Source organism: Phyllostomus hastatus, unplaced genomic scaffold, assembly GCF_019186645.2.
Source record: "Phyllostomus hastatus isolate PE091 unplaced genomic scaffold, TTU_PhHast_1.1 phas_contig_159, whole genome shotgun sequence".
NCBI lineage: Eukaryota > Metazoa > Chordata > Mammalia > Chiroptera > Phyllostomidae > Phyllostomus > Phyllostomus hastatus.
This window is the reverse complement of record NW_025333640.1, coordinates 31,123,668-31,143,837: the sequence shown is the minus strand read 5'-3', so window position 1 is coordinate 31,143,837 and position 20,170 is coordinate 31,123,668. Positions and strand designations below refer to the sequence as shown.

The following is a 20,170-nucleotide window of genomic DNA, read 5'->3' as shown; positions in this document are numbered from 1 at the left end:
GCACTTCCCAAAAATGGAGGGCGCTCCGCACAGAAGATGAACGAGGTAGCCCAGAAAACGAAAGCACTCCCCAAACAGACTCCTTTCCCTACATTCCTTAGAGATCGGATAAAATACGGACAGGCTGGCTGTGGGGAGGCCATGGGAACGAGGAGAGCCAGCTCACGGCTTCCCTTCATTGTGTTTACTCTGAGTTGGCCATGGTGGCTGGGTCTGATGAGGACATTTAGCCAGGAGAGCTCCAGGACCTCCCATTGGGCTTGTTACCTGGACAACAGCAGCTCCCTTTCCTCGGCTAGCGGGGACGGCCCTTTCCTCATTCATTCTTGTTTAATGCCTCTACTGTTTTGCAGCACGTTGGCATTTCCTTTTGCCCTGTGTAATTCTTCTGCAGCTTTGTCAAGTTTCTCAAAAACTTCCTTTCTTGGAACTGGCAATGCTCACGTAAACACTAAACACTTAACTCACCCAAGTCATGAGTCACTCCTTTACAATCGCATCTCGCTGCCCTGTTTACGTCCCGCTACCCTGCCCCTCGCTCATTAAATAACCCACCTGGACCTGTTTCTTCTTTTCCAACAGTCCCCAAGGAATCCGGGCTACTGCGCGTGCTGCTGCCTCCCCGAAAGCCACTGAAATTCTAAATGACGTCACCCCCTCCACCACCTCGTCTTTCTTTCTGAACAGTCAACTCTATTAAGCAAGTCCTCCCGGAAAACGGTAGAAATGCAGAGTTTACATGAAAACAGTATCGCAGTGGAAACTGAGTCTTCACAACCATTTTTGTCCTATAACATTTGGTTTTCAGGAACGCTACACCCATATCTGACTCCTCTCCCGACCAGATTCCATGCTCAAGGTAAAAGGAATAGTAACCATAAAGGGAAAGAACGGTTGACCCTCTTTCACTATTTTCCAGATATCTTTAATCTTCATTTCGATCACTGAACTATTTTGAAGTAACAAGAAGTAAAACAAGAAGACATATATATCAGTAGTTTAACAGCATGGGTTTTTTTTTTTTCCACTTGAGTTTTCTCTTCAGTTTACACCGAGACAGAATTCACGGAGGCCGTATTCTGTTGCCCGGCCCAGTCTCAACGCTCTCATTGCTGCTTTAGCTCCAAATGCTGGCTCATCCTCAGTGTAGTGGCCTGTCGGACCCATTAGACGATAGTACGGAGGCGACATTCTACCAGCGGAGACTAACTAAGGGATGCAGCTAGCACAAGCGGAAGTGCGTGCTAGAGGAAACCAAAAGCAGACACGTGCTTTAAAATGCATTTATGTTTCAGTCCATACCTCTGAATAGCTGCATGACTCCAGGGACTATAATGATCAGGATTGCTACAAGCTTGCAAAAGGTGAGGAAGATCTGAATCCGGGCACTCCAGCTGACACTGGTGCTATTAAGGGCCATCACTACAGCTGTAAAACAACAAACAGATGAAGTTACAAAAGGAGAATCCTCATCAGCATGAAGACATCGTGGGTCCCAGCCATCCATGAACCAACGGGTGTTGGCATGACCTGGAAGCATTTTGGAAATGCAGAAGCTCAGGCACCGCCCCAGACTTAAGGAGTATGACTCTGTATTTCAACAAGATCTCTAGGTGATTTTTATGCACACGAAAGTTGGAAAAGAGTTTAGTTTAAAACCTCTAGACAGTGAGAAGTCATCTCTTACTCTTTCCTGACATACGAGTGAACATATATTGCACTGCCTCCATGATTATATAAAAATATCTCCCAACCAAACCCTGAAGTCCTCACAGCACGCAGTCAGATGGCTGACGTGGCTGGCTGTGACTTCAGCGGGAGACGGCAGCCACCTCCCCTCCCTCTAGGAGTGTATGTGTGCACAGTCACCTCCCAGTGCGAGTCACCCTCCGGAAGCAGTAAGATGCCAAGAACTTGGCTGGGACCTTATTCTTGACTCACAGGACTAGCCTTCGCCAGCACCTTCGGGTTTCCTCTCCATTTTCCAATTAGCATGTCAACGAATGCCTTTCAGCCTACCCTCAATGAAGAGGCTTCCAAGGCATGTTTGGGGACTTGGGGAAAAAAAAAAAACATTAAGTGATGAGTCCAGAAGAGTGCGCAGGCTAGGACGAACACTGGGTCTGAAGCCAGCAGAGTTTCCCTTTCTGGAAGATGCTGTCTGCAGCTTCCCGAGCAACAAACACTCGGCCAGCCACTCTCTGCAGCCAGGCTGTGGACCGTGGGAAACTCCAGGACGGAACACGCAGCATCCTGCTCCGTATTGCCAGTATCCAGCTTCAGGCCTGGCCCAGGAAGGGAGTCAACACGGTTTTGTTGAACGAGTGAATGAATGAGCTGGATACTCAGTTTAAGACAAAGCGCTACCTTCAGCCAAAAAGACATGAAATGACTGGTGATACTTTAAGATGCTGCTTCCTACACTCCACTGGAAATGACTGAGGCGGTTCTAGACATCGGATTTCAACTTTAGGCTCTTTACAAAACCTTATGCTGAGCGTTACTCACACCCCTCCCCCCGCCTACAAAGCTACTCTGTGCCTGATATTTGCAGTTATTGTCTATAAGCTTTGTTTTTAAAAGCTATATTCCCCCATCTCCAGGGATAAAATAAAAAAAAACAGAATTGTTATATTTCAAATTGCAAAAGAAAGTTTTTCTTATGCACAGCAATAAGCTGTCATCATACTTTCCATGGTTTGACATAATCATTAACTCAGGTCAGAATTTAAGATTCAGTACAAACATTATTAATAACCTAAAGGAAGGTTGGCTAAGGTACATCGTTTTAATGGTTTACTCTGCAGCCATTTAAAATCATGACGCAGGTAAATAGTTATCACAGGAAAGAATGTTCATGATATAATAGTGACCAGTACAGCCAGTGACAGAGATGGACAGATAGACAGACGGGTAGACACACACAAGACAGAAAGAAAATTTTAAAAATCTAAAAATTATTTACCAAAGCATTAACAGAAGGCATCTATAGAGCAGGGGTGTCACACTCGTGTTCACCGGGGGCCACATCGGCCTCGAGGTTGCCGTCAAAGGGCCGAATGTGACTTTAGGACTGTGTACATGTAACTGCTCCCTCACAGTTAAGCGAGAGCTCGGCTCTGCCGCCAGGTAGAAACAAGGCGCCGGGCTGGATAAAACCAGGTGGAGGGCCGGATTCGGCCCGCGGGCCTTGTGTTTGCCACCTGTGCCATACATGCTAGGACACTAAATAATTTTTAATTTTTCTTATTTGCTTTTTTCTGCATTACTTTTACAATTTTAGTTATAATAAACATGCAGCATTTTAAGCGCAATTATGAAACAATTTTTATTTTTCTAAAACTTCAAAGGTGGAAAAATTTGGGGCTCCATAGATCCGGCACAAACTGAACTAGGGGTCTACTCATGAAGAAATGCTTCAAAGGGGTAACAGCAAGAATGGCCAGAAAGGAGGGGGCCCTGGATAAGCTACATGGGAGGTTAAGGGGACATTTTCACCCACATCTGAAGCTGAAAACATGAAGACACAGGCCCATTCTGAATAACGCAGTGCATTATTTTACCAAAGACAGAATTAAGAGTCAAAATATGTTTTTCTCCCCGGTATAAAGCACTTAGATATCGAAAAAAAATACAGTGCCACCTTGCTCTCTTCTTCATCATCCAGTGACTTCTTTTCCCATCTCTGTGCAAAGGATAAATGAGGCATCATATGAAGAAGATTATTTTCTCAGTTAAGGAGATTCAGCATTGGCCTGAAAACAATCGAACTCATGTTCCTACCGCCAACAAAAGATCACTGTTTTCTTTTGAACAGAGCTCCTAAAACCAAAAACACTCTCTTTCTGAAAGTCCTTCACATTAGAAGAGAACTGTTACATAGAGAGGAAGGGAGAAAAAGGAAGAGTAAGAGAAAAAGAAAAAGAAAAAGAAAAAGAAAAAGGAAAGGAAGGAGGGAGGGAGGGAGGGAGGGAGGGAGGGAGGGAGGGAGGGAGGGAGGGAAGGAAGGAAGGAAGGAAAGAAGGAAGGAAGGAAGGAAGGAGAAAGAAAGAGGCATTCTTATTTCTGGAACCTCTAACTATATTTAAGAAGAGGAAAAGGTTTGTTACTTTCATAAAGAGTGCGAATACTTAGCACCTACTGAAAAAGAGAAAAGGTATTCAGGATTTTCTTTTATATCTTGTGAAGTCTTCTTAGAAAAATAGAAGACAAAATTAAACAAATATTATAAATTGATCATCTCGCCTTACTTTGCTCTCAGATGGCTAAAACAAAAATTTTGGCAAAGACTGATCTCTCTCAAAGGTTTCTCAAGACTCTGCTTTATCTGGGCGACCAGAGGCCACACTCATTATGTGGCACACGGAATTCCAGCTGAGGTGCACCTCTGAGCCCCTGCAGGGCACAGTTTAACAAGTGACAAGGCACCGGGGCAGAGACGCCACGAAGGTCCTCACGTGGCTGGAACCGCTGTGGTGTCATGCATCTTCACAGAGAAATTTAAGTCTACGGATGTTGCGTACCCAACAGTATTGAAAAGGGATTTGGGACTCACTAACTGCAAGAGTTTTCTGAGTCTCTAAAGCAAATAATATTTACTTTGTTTTTTTATACACTATCTACCCATAATATAATAATTTAAGAAATCCGAGTAAGCTCTCTAGTCCTAGTGTTACTTTCTCTGAATAATATTGGTAATTTTCACACAAGAAGAACATTTTTTTTATCAACTTGGGATGGTGACGATGTTGATGATAATGACAACAACGATGATGATTTTTATTTTGCTTATCTTAAATGTTCCCAATATGAAAATACAGGAACAGAGTTTTTGTTGCCCATTTATGATGCAGTTTCCTAAGAAACGAAATGCGTGCAGGAAAGCCCTGTGTACAGATCCTGGAGACAAGAAACACGTATCTGAAGGGAGCCGCACCTGAAGCGGATGGTCAGGGGCACGTTACGGACTGATGGCTCTGTGATTCAAGGAGCGGCAAGTGTGTCTTGCAGCGATCCTGTAACGCAAGTCTGTTTTTGCTCTTGCCGAGTGAGATAGCTGAGCCTGGACAGGTTGGGTTTTCTCCCAGGTTCAGGTTCTCTCTCGGCTTCTGACTTCTGACTTCTGACTGCTTCGTGCTGCCCTGAATGCCGTCTGGATGCTACATGGTCGAGCCAGCGTGGGCTGTTCCCCTGTTTTTGCTAACAGCCACCTGGGCTGCCTTTATCTCCTCCTTAGTATTTATTTTCTGGATGCATCGATTTCAGAGAGGATGTGCAGCAATGAGAGTCTATACTCAGGATCTCACTATTGGGGCTAAAAATTGAAAGCATGAAATGAATGTGTAACTGCACAGAAACTTCTTCTTTTTTTTAATATGACCTTTTTTCTCTCTCTTTCCTTTGGTTCAAACTGGCCTCACTCAGCACCCTGACTCACCAGCCTCCTTCTCCCCTGCATGTCCACTCCCTTCATCCCTCAGTCCTCAGGACAATGAGGTTCTGATCAGCATCAAACAACCTTAGGAAGAAAGCCTCTAGACTGTTGACCCCAGAGACGGAGTTTCAACCAAACTAGAGAGAACTTCTACGCTCAGTTGTGTTTCAGCTCCAGGCTCAGGAAAGCAGCAAACCCAGACGATGCCATGCCATGGCTGACATCAGGCCCCGCTGCAATGACCAATGACCCCCTACCCTACTGCTGACCCATCAGTAGAAACAATGACACTGACCATGACCCTAACTCCCTGGGTCACCATGGTTAACAATCTTTTCCCTGTAAAGCCTGTCCCCTGGAAGCCACCGGGGAGCGCGGTCTTGGAGCATGACCTCCCCTGTGACTCCAGGCGTGGGCGCTTCCCAAAAACGAACCCTTCCTTTCTCTGGGCTGACTCCTGTTTGTGTCTTATTGGGCTGTGAGGCACGCAGGCAAATGAACCCCTTTAGCCCAGTAACAACTGTAAACTATTATTACATGGCAGACACCGTGCACAGATGTTCCAAGGATACTGCTATTTAAAGTTCATATCTCTAAGATGTGGTTACCATCACTGACCTTATTTTCCAGATGAGACACGGGACATTAATTACCAAGCCTACGGTGACCCAGGCGGACATGAGACAGGGTGAGAGCCCAGCAGGCTGACTCCAGTGGCTCCCAGGTCACAAGGAAGAAGTAGCTCACAAGATACACCATCTCACTTGGACTCCTGGCTCTCCCAGACTCCCGGTGGCTCCTCCTCTCTGCCAAGGTTCATGTTTGTCTTGGCTGGGATCTCGGGACACTCGGATGCCACACTGTATTAGTCATTCTCCTGAAGAAAATGATGGTCGCCTGCAGGACGGGTGTATTTCCATACTACATATACCTGCCTAAGGACTGGCTGTCTTGGTAGTTTGGTTATGGTAGGAAAGGAGTGAATCTAGCTGGGCTTCAGAAGAAGCAGCAAAGCTCCTCTGCACGCTATATTTGAAACGCTAGCACCGAGCTAGATTTTCTGTCATGAAAGTTACTGATGCCAGGAAATACAGCCTTAGAAAAGAAATTACAGTAACACATTTGTAGAACAGGCTAATTTTTTTTTCTCACCATGCAATCATGTTATTCTGCTTGCTCCCCCTAATTATTCCCACAGGTATGAGAAGCTGGTTAGTGCTGACCCACATAAATTAAACTCCTACAGACTCAGAGAGGTTGGGAGGGATGGGTCTGGGACCAGATCTCACATTCTGAGACAATATTTTTACTGGGGTTTCGTTTCAGGAGACCAGAGCAACAGATAAAAAATTCTACACTTCAATGCTTTTTGAAACTACAGAAACAGTGAGAATTCACGGAGTTCTGTAGAAGGTCAGAGGAGTACAGTCAGCGGTGGGCTGGAGGGGAGTGGCAAACGTGAGTGTGAGGTTTCCCAGTCACACATCCATGCGCCTCCGTGTTCACCACAGCGGAGGGGTCTGTGAACTGGACAGACCTCTCGTCTTTGTTAACTGGACAGAGGTGAAGTAGAGTCCAGACGCTCCCGAACTTACAAGGGGGGTATGTTTGGATAAACCCAGTCTTAAGATGAAAATATTCTGAGTTGAAAATGCATTTACTACACCTAGCCTTACTGAATACTGTGGCTTAGCCAGGTCTACCTTGAATGTGCTCAGAACACAACAAAAAAGCAAGCAAGCAAGCAAACACACAAACAAAACCCCCCAGCAACCCAGTCCATGGTAGGGCGTGGGGTGTGGCCCCTGGGGACCAGGGTTTGGTGGCTGCGCTGGCTGCCACTGTCCAGCACCATGGGAGAGAATCCGGCCAATGATCACTATAGCCCCGGAAAAATAAAACCAAAACATGAAGTGTGGTTTCTACAGAATGCATATCGCTATCACATCCTCATAAAGACCAAAAATCAAAAGTGGGACCATGGTAAGCGAGGATGTCTGTACTTTTTAAAGGGGGAGGGCGTCATGGGAGTAAATCAGCATTTAGGATCTTTACACGCCTCCCCCAGTCTCCTGTCTCAAATTGTTGACTAACATTTCAAAAACACTAGAAATTCCTTTTTTCTGTGATTTGATTACAACCCAGCTCTCCTGTCCTGGAGAGAGATTTCAAACCACCACACACTATTTCCTTGTCTGGGAAACTCAAGGAAGTAGTTCCCACGATTAAACTCGGCTTGTTGCTTCTCACCAAACCCCACCCCAGCAGGCAGAAAGCCACCGGTCCTCAAGGCCGGGAAGAATGCAGACTGGGAGAGACCTGCCCCCAGGTAGATGCCTCCTCCTCTATCCCTTCTCCACCTCCTGTTGCTCATTAAAGCTAAGACCGCTCCACTTCCCCATTAGACCATGATTTACATTACCTCCCACTGAGTCATATTAATATATGGCTTTCCGTTTTAGTGCTTCTGATTATAGGAACATATTTCCTCACAATTTCAAGGCTGCAAAAGGAACACGAGTGTTATCACTAATGGCAGAAATAGACAGAAGTGTCTGGCTTCATCCAAGGTTCACTCAGCCTCTTGGTGAAATAACTATTCTACCACCAATCTCTACTACAGAAAGGAGTTTTGTAAGCCACAACATACTCGGTTATCCTCACATAAAATTGCTTTAAAATTTTGATTTGAATGGTTACCATTTACTCCCCTAAAATTCACATTTTCCCTTAAAAATTTTTAATAAAATTTGGGTCTTTACGAAAATGATTGTCTAGACTTACTAAAATAGTAATGTGTTATCATTATCCACCTTATTTGAAGGCCAAAGTGGGAAATATTTCTGAGTGTGTAAATGTTCACATAGAATCTATTTGAAGTTTGCTGGATATTAAGCTTTTAATTAGTAACTTCTACTGACAATTTACAGAGCTCTCAAAAAATGCTATTCCTAGTTTTCCCTTTTCAGATATTATACTTGTGATGTGAGTCTGCTTCAGTCAACCAAGGGACAAGAGTATAATGGGCACAACATTGGCTGTTGGTCTGTCCCTTAGTGGAACAGCAGATTTATCAAGAATTTTCTATGGGCCCTGGCTGGCATAGCTCAGTGGATTGAGCGCCGGCTGTGAACCAAAGCATTGCAGGTTCGATTCCCAGTCAGGGTACATGCCTGGGTTGCAGGCCACAGCCCCCAGCAACCGCACATTGATGTTTCTCTCTCTCTCTCTTTCTCCCTCCCTTCCCTCTCTAAAAATAAATAAATAAAATCTTTTAAAATGAGAATTTTCTATGGGCAATTCTGCTAAAGCCCTTAAAATCTGACATAATTGCATCTTTCTACAGCCTTTCAAGATAAGTTACCTTCGCACAGTTTTTTTTTCCAATAAACAAAACAGGCACTTGAAGTGGTTTAATAGTTAGCCCAAATCACGCATCTAAATAATTGTCGCACGCACGAGGTGTCGATCCCAGGTTGCCTGCGCTCAGGGCCTGCACTGGAGGCGCTCCCACCTAGGCACCTGGGACTCCTACTGACAGCTCACCTCACTGCTGCCGGGTGCACCTCGGGTCACTCTCTTTGCTGTGCTGGAACAGTGCCTTACCTGTGTGTAACTGGAAGTTTTAGGAGTATGGAATTCAGTTCTTTCTCTGTAGAGCTTTCTATTTCCGAGTAATTTAAACTTAATCAGATGTTGATTCTTAAAACAGTGATTCAATTAGCATCTAGAATTACGTTATCATTTCCAGTAATTGTCGAGGGTTTGAAAGCTACCCTCGTCTCAGAAGGTAGCTTTTTATATAGCTATAAAGCTATATTTGGCTTTATATCGCTTATGTAATGTTGTATATAATCCTCTTTTTTTCATTTCGTTTAAAAAGATTCTCTACTCTCTGTGCCCATTGATAAAAATGAGCAACTTACGAATCTGGAGACCACAAAGAAAGCTCCTAGTGGAGAAATGCTGCTAATAATCAAATAGAGACCAGAGACTGGTCCCAAGCATCAGCGGGCCGCTGGGCCCACAACACGGCCGACCTGCAGAATGAATGAGCATCACGCGTAACCCCAACGCGTAAACTCCACTCCGTGAGGCTAAATGCGTCCTAATTCAGCACGTTATCACTGAGCAGGGAGAACTTCGAATATCTAAAATGCGTCACATAACTGGGTTTCCATCTGTCATTGTCTCCTCCACACACAACCCAATTTCCATTTTATCGGCAAGTTGGTTTTTGTTTGCCTGCTTTTGAAGATGAGCCATCCTGGCTGGTGACCCAGCGGGATGGAAACTGGCGTGGAAGGCAGGCAGTATCAAGGACTGCTCCGTATACTTACTCATGTCATTCTTTTCCCATGCAAATTTGGCAAGAAACTACCAGCAAAAAGAACCACGATGCAGGAAGCAGGCCTCACCATGGAAATAGTCTGAAGAAACGTTGTCCCCAGTCACTTTTGTGGGTTTTTAAAACACATGTATAGCTGTCATACTCACTGATGCCCACAGCGGTCATGAGCTTGATGGCCAGCTCAGGAATTTCACACTGAATAAAAAACGGCTCCAGGATGTAGCGTCCGAAGGCCAGAGATATCACAGCCGTGGCCGCAGGGCTGGAAAACACATACATGCAGGTTAGCAACAAAAATAGTATCTTCACCAGACTTTGTCTACCAGGAGGGACTTTTCTATTCAGTATACGGAACCTGCTAAATAGGAGAGCCTATACTTTTCAGGACTTCACCAACATTTCAGATGAAATATTGTCTATAGCTTTAGTAGATAGTTTTTAAACTTCACATTGGCTTGGGAGTAAGCTTGGGTGCCATCAACTTTGCCTCTCTTCTCCCACGTCTGCCTTTTCTGCCCTTGACGGTCTAGTTTATCACTCGAGATCCGGACAGGGGTGAGCTTCAGAAGAAGCAGCCTTTGCTCTCAGGACGCCAGCAGTGAAACCCCAGCCCCAGGAGGCGGGCGTTAACAGAGCAGGAGTGGGTTGGGGTATGGTGAGGGTTAATGAATGCAAAACTCAACAAAAAAAAAATGGTGTTTATTGCAAATGTAGGCTTATCCCCTTGACACTGTATGACTACTATTTTTCCAGTGCAGATGAACCCTTGAAGAACCAAGTGATTACTCTTAATTCCACGGAACTATTTAGATGCAAAGTCTAAGCTGAAAAATAGGAGCACTCTTGTAATGTAACACAGGTGAGAAAATATGTGTGAAATCGGAAAATGAACTAAGTTCAGGTATAGAGCAAAACGGAACAAACCATTCTCCTCTAATTCTTCAAATATTTCTGAGAAAATTATACATGTCTTTTCAGTTTAAATATGTATATATATAAATGCATATTCTTTGGACATATGGCTTTGGATAAGCCCCTGGGATGATCTAACTCCTCTGGCCGTCTTCCTCTCCAGCTTCCTGTCCCTCTCACAGTTGTCCCGCACCAGCTGTCCCACACCCGCGCCCAGCCCCTGAACGCTCAGAGGACCAGCCACCTGTGCGTGTCCCAACCTTGGCCTGCTGGTCTCGCACAGGCCTATAAACCTTGACACTCTCCTTTCCCTGCACACCCTCTCCTCGTCCAAAACAGGACTTTATTTCCTGTTCCCCATCACTTGTAAACCTCTTGATGTGCAAAATAAACTCTGATCGTGTCATTTTAGTGCCTTCAGAACAAGCTCACGAGGTGCAAAGATCCTTCAAGAGCGGGCTCCGCCTGCTCTGAACTTTCCCTTCCTCTTCAGTTGGCTCGTCCTCACCAGGGTGCTCTGAATACCCTTTGCCTGGAGCCCGTGGGACTCATGGACAGCTTTTCTCTGCCTCGGATGGTAGTTCCATCTTCCTGCGCCCGAGAAAACCCCTCCAGCCCTCCGACTGTGCGAGAGCTCCCGGGGACGGTGCTCTCAGGGAACCGCGGCTTCCTTCTCACAGCACTTATCACAGTAGCGACTTTCTACGCAGGATGTGATCTCTTCATGGACACCCGCCTCCCTCACTGGGCCCTGAGCTCCATGGGTATGAGACTGTGTCCCTCCTGGTCACCGTCTTACCCCCCCCACCCCGAGTTCAGTCTGTCCTGTGGTGGAAAACCCCATACATCGTGACTACACGATGACTGTACGGATTCCACCAACGGCCCCTGTTTTGCACTGCGGTGCCATGTCTTTCCTTGAAATCTATGCGTTACATGATCGCTCACAAGAGTGCCTTTATCTGAAGCACCGTTTCAGTGTTAAATACTTCAGCACCATGCGTATCGTCAACAGAAGAGAAATGTTAATGGAGTATCTGGATATTTTGTCACTGCTCAAGTCCTTCGTTACTCTGTTTGAAGGACCAGCTGAGCAATGTCAGCCCATATGATAAAGGAACACATAAACCCATTGGAAAAGCTTCTAAAGAACAAACTGACAGTGACCAGAGGGGAGGGGGGTCATAATGGGGAAACAGGGGCAGGGTCACGTCGAGGAACATGTATAATGGACCCGTGGGCAAAGGCAATGGGGAGGGGAGGATCGAAGGTGGGAGGGGGCGTGGGTAGGGCAGGGGAGAGTAATGGGGGAAAATGGGGACAACTGCAACTGAGCAACAATTTAAAAAAGCTTCTAGAATACGTCTGGGCAATTTCCTCCACCAATACACACACATGCACACCATGAATTAGCTCTGTTATAATTAAAGTAACATTTGATTATAAGCTACTTGGGAAGGGGAATTATGACTCACTTCCCTTCAGATCTCTTTCCCTTGCCTACCCCAAGTCAGGGGCAGTGTGAGGGGTGAACACGTTCATGGACGAGCCCTCTGCCTGGGCGACTGCAAATGGAATGACCATGCTCATCACAGCGCCACGTAGTCAGCCAAGGCCGTCCAACCAACACAGGGGTTCGAGTCCAGCTCTCTCAGGCTCCAAAGCCCACCATCATGACAGCCCCGCGCTCTAAGTAATGTGCTTATTTGAATGCTGAGTATGTGAGTCAAAATCTTATAACCTTAAACTTTCCGGCACATTCGATATGATCTAATAGCTAAGGTACTCAGGGCACTGAAGTAAGCACTAGAAGGTTACAGAAAGTGTGAGACCTGGTCTTACGTGCCTGATATGACAGCAGTTCAAACAGGGATCCAGAACACAGACACCTAAAATGCCAGGTAAGAGTACAAGACACCATGTTCAATGTCAAATGAGTAGCAGAGACTGCATGTTTCAGAAGAAACAGAGAGGAAAGAAATACCTTCAACTAGGGCAAACAGGAAACTAACTGTGGAAAAGAAGGAATTTCAGTTGACCTTTAAAGGGTAAGATGCAGATCATCAGAAAAGGGTGGAAGGCACACCCCGGAAAATTCCAGATTTTAGAAAAGGAACAAAATGCTTCTTTATCATTATTTCGTTATAATAAGTTTTAAATAATGTAGAGTTGTTTAAGATGAGAACAGACTTAACAAAGAAGCAAACACTACTCTGAAGATCTTGGTTAAAAGAGAGACTCCTAGGACTATAAAAATCAAGATTAGTGTTCATTTGATGCTTATTAGATAGAGCTCTGTCTTTGCCACCTCGCCACAAATGATGGGATAAAAGCTCACATGAGCACTCAGCTGTGTATTCCCCGCATGCTGACACTAAGAACAAGTGTTCCTAGTTACCTCTGTTAAACTCTGTAATCACGCAGTGCAGGTCATGCTTTCCAATAGCAACGGAACCTAAGGAACTGCGCTACTCTAAATGTCTCACCAATGACATCATGAGTTTCCCATGAAGCGGAAGGGAACTTGCTATTCACAGTGACTTAGCACAATAGGGTTTAATGCTTCATGGCTGCAACAATAAAATCAAAAACACTTTCGCAACTGCAGTGCACTGATTTGTTTAATGTGAGGAAGTGAGTCATTTATGTCAAGTAAAGCCTTATTTTTTTTAAGTAATAAACTTGCCAACACACTAAGTTGTGAGGCACAGAAGTCTCCCAGTCGTGGAAACGGAGTACAGTTCAACGTCTTAGGGATGAGGTCTACAGGAATAAAAACCCCAGCCCTTAGCATATAGCACTTCACTGTGGCCAGTCAAAGGATCTGATTTATCGAGGTGGATTCTGATGCTTCATGTCCTTTCAGGTTAACATCTTCCCCAGAAATGCCGTCAAGGGTAACTGAAGATTAAAGGAAAGCAGCGACTGAAACATCTGGCATGGTCAGCCACCTACTGCCCATGGCAGAACTGCATTGAACCCATTAGTTGAGAAAGGTGTTTCATCACGGACTCTGTGTCCTGAACTGTAATTAGTTTAAAGTTAAACTAATTATAATTAGTTTACTTATTTTTTTAAAAGGCTCTCAAACATTTTTTAAAGATTTTATTGATTTACTTTTAGAGAGAAGGGGAGGGAGGGAGAAAGAGAGGGAGAGAAACATCACGTGTGAGAGATGCTCCCATCCCCCAACTGGTGACCTGGCCCGCAACCCAGGCGTGCGCCCTCCCTGGGAATCGAAATGACAGCCTTTTGGTTTGCAGGCTGGCGCTCAGTCCACTGAGCCACACCATCCAGGGTAATTAGTTTAAAATAATCATGGTAGTTGAAAGAAGGCATGTAACGAATAGGTTTATTTTTATTAATTTTTTCCTATTTATACACTTACCGGATTATGAGCAGTTCCACCCAGACTCGCACGAAAGCTGGCAATGGGCCGAAGACTTCCAGAATATATGTGTAATGACCACCGGATTTCTTTATACTGGTTCCCAGTTCAGCATAGGACATGGCTCCTGTGGAGTGTTTATAATAAAGAGGTACAAGGATAAATACCACCAAGTCATCCAGCAGTCGATCAATACAGCAATGTGTCTATTGCACAGCATGTTACTGTGACCTTTGGTCTAAATGACACCCTTATTTCAAGACAAATAATGGTCACCTAATCACTAAAGAGCCACCAAATTCTTCTTGGAGTTTCCTTAAATTTGAGATATAGTCCATTCCATTTAAACTATGTAAGTGTACTTGAAATGGCAATGAAAAACTTCTAAAACAATATCATGTTATTAAGAATTTTGAATGTCAAGCCTAGGAACAAGGGAAAAAGAGGCGCTCGATGCCAACAACACTAACCCATTTTTCTGTTTTCTGTTTTATTGAATTTATTGGGGTGACACAGGTTGATAAAATGATATAGGGTTCCAGGGGTACAGTTCTATAATACATTAGGTTTCAGGTGTACAGTTCTACAGTACATCATCTGTATATCGTATGGTGTGTTCACCACCTCAGGTCACATCTCCCTCCATCACTGTCTTAGAACATAACTCCACACCAAGGTAAGAAATGATCCCAAACTGACCTCATTATGAGACTCCTTTTAATGCACATTTTTTTGTAGTGCATCAAAATAAACATGTATCTGTTTTTCAGAAAAGTATAAACTCTAGGTCTTGAAAGCCTTCACCCAGTTTATGGAATATGTTTTGTATGTCAACAAAATGAATTTTAACTCAGATATTCTATTTCTGGAAAATATTTTTGGGATGTTTTTAAAGTATAAACTTCTGGGTGGTTGAAATAACATACTTTCAAAAGTGAGATGCTGTAAGTTGTATTTATTACGTCTGGTAGAATTAATTACACACCAAATTTTAACCTGCAGCAATCCAGTCTCATGGACTTGACGAGGTTAGGTAACCCTCCCCAAACTTCAGTTTCAGCGTTTGTGTGTCAGTTTGATAATGGGCACCAAGGACATGCTAGGCCAGATACGGTGAATGAGCACCTCCTGAAATGCAGCTATGCCTATGAACTTGAACAACGACTTACCAAGATCATGAAAAACATACCTTGATATAATGTGAAAAGTTCTACCATACTGCTAAGTACTCCAGTGTAACACGCGATTTTCACTGGAGCTACTTCAGAGACTAAAAGTGTGGGGACTGAGCGCTAGTCCGTGATTCTTCAGGTAGAACCCCCCTATGTGAGTTGAACTTGGATATTCAGTGAAAACTTAGTATCACTGACCCTATCCCTGAACCTAGCATTTTATCGGAGTCACCAGGGAAGAATCTTTTATTTAAAAGCAAATGAAAAACAGATGCTAGGGTCATACCCCAGACCTGCTCTCTAACCAGGCGATTGTAGACTCCCCAATAGAGGGATCCAAGAGAAGCTATTATTTAAAAATTTGCACAGACGATTCTAAAGTAACTAGCCGGCAGGTTGATGTTGGGGACCACTGATCTAGCCGGCCTATTTATAAATAATTATGGCTCTTCGCAATTCACTGTCTGTAGGAAGCCAGTCGCCATGTTGGTAGGCTGTACAGAAAAACATCCACTGTAAAATGTTATCGGAAAGAGTCTTAAGTAGCTAAGAATTTATTTCCAGAGAATCAATACCTAGACCTGTGCATGCTTTGCAGAAACTCCAGGATGGCTGCCCCGGGTTTAAATTGAGTTCTGGAGGATTGAGATTTTCATTTAAAATTCTCAAGCTCCATAACCATTTTACCCAGATGAAAAAAGTTCAAAACAGGATATAAAAATCCATATATTGATCCTAGCTTTACAAAAAAAATAAGAGATTGTAAACCAAATATATAGATTCTTTACTTTTAGTTCCAGAGTTTTAGAGTTTTAAAAGAAAGACTTTTTCCCTTACACTTTGCTTTGCTTCCTGTTCGGAAGGCCCAGCTGTCAAAAAGCTTCCAGTAACTAAAGAGATAAATGGAATGCAAATACTGATATGCAGATTTGTTGGGAACTGCCCAGCCTGGTTTCAAAAGCTGTAATCTCCACCCCGCCCCCTCCCCCATCCATGACTAAGGCTGAGTGAGTACCTTGGGACCATAAACCACCAAGGAGACAAAGCCTATCTCCCTGGCAGGGGTGCCACCCCTGCCCCTTTTACTTCACCCTGCCTGGCCCCCAATGCATGATCAGCTAGCCAATGATGGGTAAGATTCCTCAAAGGAGGGATAATCTAAGACAGGCATGATCACAGGGGTCTCCAGGGAAAGACTTGAGGGGCTAAAGCAAAAGGGGGTGATGGACCTTGGCCCCTTGGCTTTGACATAGCCTGAGTCCTCATTCTGTCTGCTAGAAGTCTCCTAATCCCTTGGCTGATCTCTTGGCTGCCTTACTTCCCCTGCCTGACTTAAGCCTGAAACAATGACAGAGGGCGGTGCAGCCCTGTGCTGGAAAGGGCAGGTTCCCCAGGATGATCAGGCCTAAGAAAGAATGCATAAGATTCTGTGAAAACTGCTTTGCTAAGAATGTCCTCAATTAAAAGATGAGGGTCCGAGCAGGAAATGAGTTTGTTTCCCAAAGTTTTGTAGCCCCTTAGCTAACAGACCCTGACTCAGAATAAGCCCTCGTAGTTCTTTGTATGTTATCTATTGTTTGATCCTTACTGCCTGACAGTGACTGATGAGCTTTACCTGTATTCCTGTTCAAACTGAACCCAATAAAAACCCATGAGGAACAGGCTCCTGGCCCTTCTCCTTTGAGAGATCGGCCACCTTTCCTCCCCAAGCAGATCATGTCTTGGTAGACTTATTCTCATCCGTGGCGGCCGGTGGGGGCCCTGTGGGCAGAGCTCCCTGACACACACAGATTTACACAGGAGTCTACACCCTGCAACTAATAATTGCAGAATACCAACATGTCTTTTACCATAAAGTTACCAAGTGTAACTTTAGGTAGTCCCTTTAGCGTTTTTCCCCACTGAGCTTGAGATGATATACTTTTGCAGAAGCATATTTTCATAGTACAAGTGAACATCACTTTAGCTCGTTCAAGTGCTCAGAACAACCCGTTTCACTGTATCTGAATAGCCTGTTATTGTATACAAAAATGGAATCATATCACATAGTAGGAGCAGCATATACACAGTGCGGGAAGTCCAGGAAAGTGGGTCTGGTTTTTCCTATGAAGACACTGATTTATTCAGAATATACCCAGTGCCGCAGAAGATTACAGGCCGAGGGTGCACAAAGTCATTTAAGTCGATCAACAACTATGTTTCTTTATCTATAAATGTACATGCCAGCCTGTTAGGAATACCACAAACTCTTTAAACATCTAAATATTATTCCTCCATGGGTCTTTTTATATTAAAGTTTTGGGTTAACAAGTTTTATTTAAAATACCTTCTCCCTTTAAAAAGTCATAAATATCTAAAATGCCTTGTTACTGATCATAGAAATTTGAGTTCTCTAAATGAATGCTCAAACCAATGCATTAAAACATCGCAAGGCCTTAAGAATGAGTGGAATGATAGGTGTGTTAGAGCCAAGAGTTAGTACTTGGCCCTAGACTTATGACAAAGAGGTAGTACCTTTAAAGAGTAGTGTCTTTTGAATCAAAACGCACCATTTGCCAGAAAAAAAGCAAATATATCTTAAACATTTACCCCCATAGCAAAAATGAAATTTCTATTTTCGAACTATTCACCAGTTTTTGTCGCCTTTGCAACTAACTCATGTGGCTTTCTAGTAATTCATTCACCTTATGGGGGAACGTTTATTGTCTCTCTACTATTCATCGTCAAATCAATGGAAAGAAATCTCGGTCTTGAATGAAAATTAATAATCACATTTCTTCTAGAAGCCCCTCTCAGTGAACGGGTGGGCAAATGATCTGTGCCCCCGGAAACCGAACGGAACAGAGACGAAGAAAACACACCCAGCAAACACAGCAAACCCGACAGCGAACTCCAGTCTGACATTCAGACTGCACAGGTTTCCAGGCACTGAGGAGACCTGGAAGGTGAAAAAAACCTGGCCCTTGCCATATACCCACTCGTGATAGTGACGGAGTTATGTGCTGTCACTCATCTTTCCACGCCAAGGGCTACTGAAACAAGAGTGCCAGGAACTGACAAACACGTGAAGTTAAAAAATGTAAAAGGGAAAGACTGCCTCCCGTTTGCTTTGCCAATGAAAAAAAAAAAAAAGTCAGTAAAACTTCTGCTGAACTCTCCGCTCCGCAGCGCAATGAGCCACTCCGGGCTTCCCTTCACAGGTGTTTCATTCGGCGTGCCACCTGGCAAGGATGCCCCAAACACACAGAAGTAAGCACAACCGCCCGGTCCAAAAAGCACGTGTTTCACCGGGTCATCAGAGTTAGCCTTTGCTCCGGGCGCCAGGGGGAAAAGGCAGAACATAGTCTGTCTGAGTCAGGAAAAGCGAGTGCAGCCCGCAGGAAGCAACGTGAAGGAATTCGGGACCCTGCCAACGGTGGGCACCGTGCTCAGGTAGTTCGCCTACCTAAACAGAAACCAGAAAACCTGATGCAGCCTTTGCCATTTCATTCACTTTTTAAAAACTACCCTTTGCTTTCCGGGAGCGCGCACGCCCGGCTGCACAGACACACCCCCGGCCCCAAGGAGCAGCCGCACTCACCAAACAGGGACAGGACCCCACAGACCGTCCAGACAATCAGGGACATGCCCACGCTGCCGGTGTTCTGCAGCACGCCCTTAGGAGAGATGAAGATTCCTGAGCCAATGATGGTGCCAATGATGATGGAGATGCCCCTCAGCAAGGTGATCTTCTTCTTCAGCACCACTGTCTCCTGCCCGGGGGGCTCCTTGCCCCCCAGGGAAGGCAGCCTCCCGCGAGCAGTCCCCTGCAGGTAACCTCCACTGGAGATGGTGGACACGACAGGCTTTCTGACCATTGTAGTGACACACGGTGGGGAAAAGGGAACGGGGGACAAAGAAAAAGAAAAAACTCAAACTTTCAACTTTGGTGTCTCTTGGTGTGACTGACTAATCTCTTCCTCTTTGCTCTCTGATTGTCTCTCAGGGCAATTGTGTTCACAGGTAAAAACTCAGAGGTGTATTTTCTCCTTCACAGGTATCTGATTACTCCTCGGAAACACCTGTGTGTTCTTGGGGCTCCGGCTCCTCCACCTCCTCCACCTCCTCCGACTACCTCTGTGCTGTGGCCGCCGCAGCCGCCCTATCATAACAAACCAGTTCCCCTTCCTTATGGGCTGGTATTTAAGCTCCTGCCTGTCACACCAGCTTAATCCGGCTAAATGATGATGCAAATTCTCCAGGTTTGCATCAGCCACAGGAGAAGGCTCCAGCATGACTCAGCTCTTTTTTTTTTTTTTTTTAACAGTAGCAGCATGTTGTTGCTCAACTGACCTAAGTTTTACAGAGAACAAAGCATACCCGTAAAAGGGATCGCAACCAATCCAGAAGTAGGAAACTCAGAACAGGCCTTCGCAGAGATGAAAGCAACTCTTAGCGAGGGACAAAAGCCCCTGACCCAAGAAAGAGAATGAAAAATGAAACAGGAAATGATCCCAGCATTGTAGAGTTCCTTTTTTCTTTTACACACAACTGTTTTGATAATAGAAGGAAAACGAGAAGTGCAGTGTTTATAACAACAAAATTTGGATTTTATAATCCGTTTCCTGCTTGGGTTTTTTTTTTTTTTGGTTTTTTTTTTTGTTTTGGGGTTTCCTAGCAACCCAGGCAACTTCAGTATTTACAAAGCTAGAATGATTCTGTATAGCTGCTGAATGCACATGATAATTGTGAGCCTTGCTCAACATTAAAAAATAAAAATTACTTCTGACTGCCAACAATAAACCAGTATTTAAAAATCACCATCTGAGTGTGACAAGTTTTAAAATCACAGTGATTGTAGAAAATACTCATTGTCTGATTCTCATTAGCACTAGGTGATCTCCTAAACTAAGTAAAAGATATATATTCTTCAT

General features: G+C 44.4%; 1 protein-coding gene across 3 annotated transcripts in view; it reads right to left on the bottom strand.

The window, feature by feature from the left end:
* The window catches only part of SLC7A11 (solute carrier family 7 member 11), a 218,836-nt gene extending 198,918 nt beyond the window's left edge, over nt 1-19,918 (bottom strand). For 2 of the 3 annotated variants that reach the window (XM_045831524.1, XM_045831525.1), the window contains exons 1-4: nt 18,838-19,918; nt 14,086-14,212; nt 9,932-10,047; nt 1,303-1,428 (exon numbers count right to left, since the gene is read on the bottom strand). In XM_045831524.1, the coding sequence (XP_045687480.1) occupies nt 1,303-1,428; nt 9,932-10,047; nt 14,086-14,212; nt 18,838-19,114 (646 nt within the window). In that variant the 5' untranslated portion in view covers nt 19,115-19,918. Of the gene's footprint in view, nt 1-1,302; nt 1,429-6,052; nt 6,180-9,931; nt 10,048-14,085; nt 14,213-18,837 lie in introns of those variants that run through there. The other variant, XM_045831526.1, reaches the window with a different exon arrangement.
* Nucleotides 19,919-20,170: the final 252 nt, after the last annotated feature.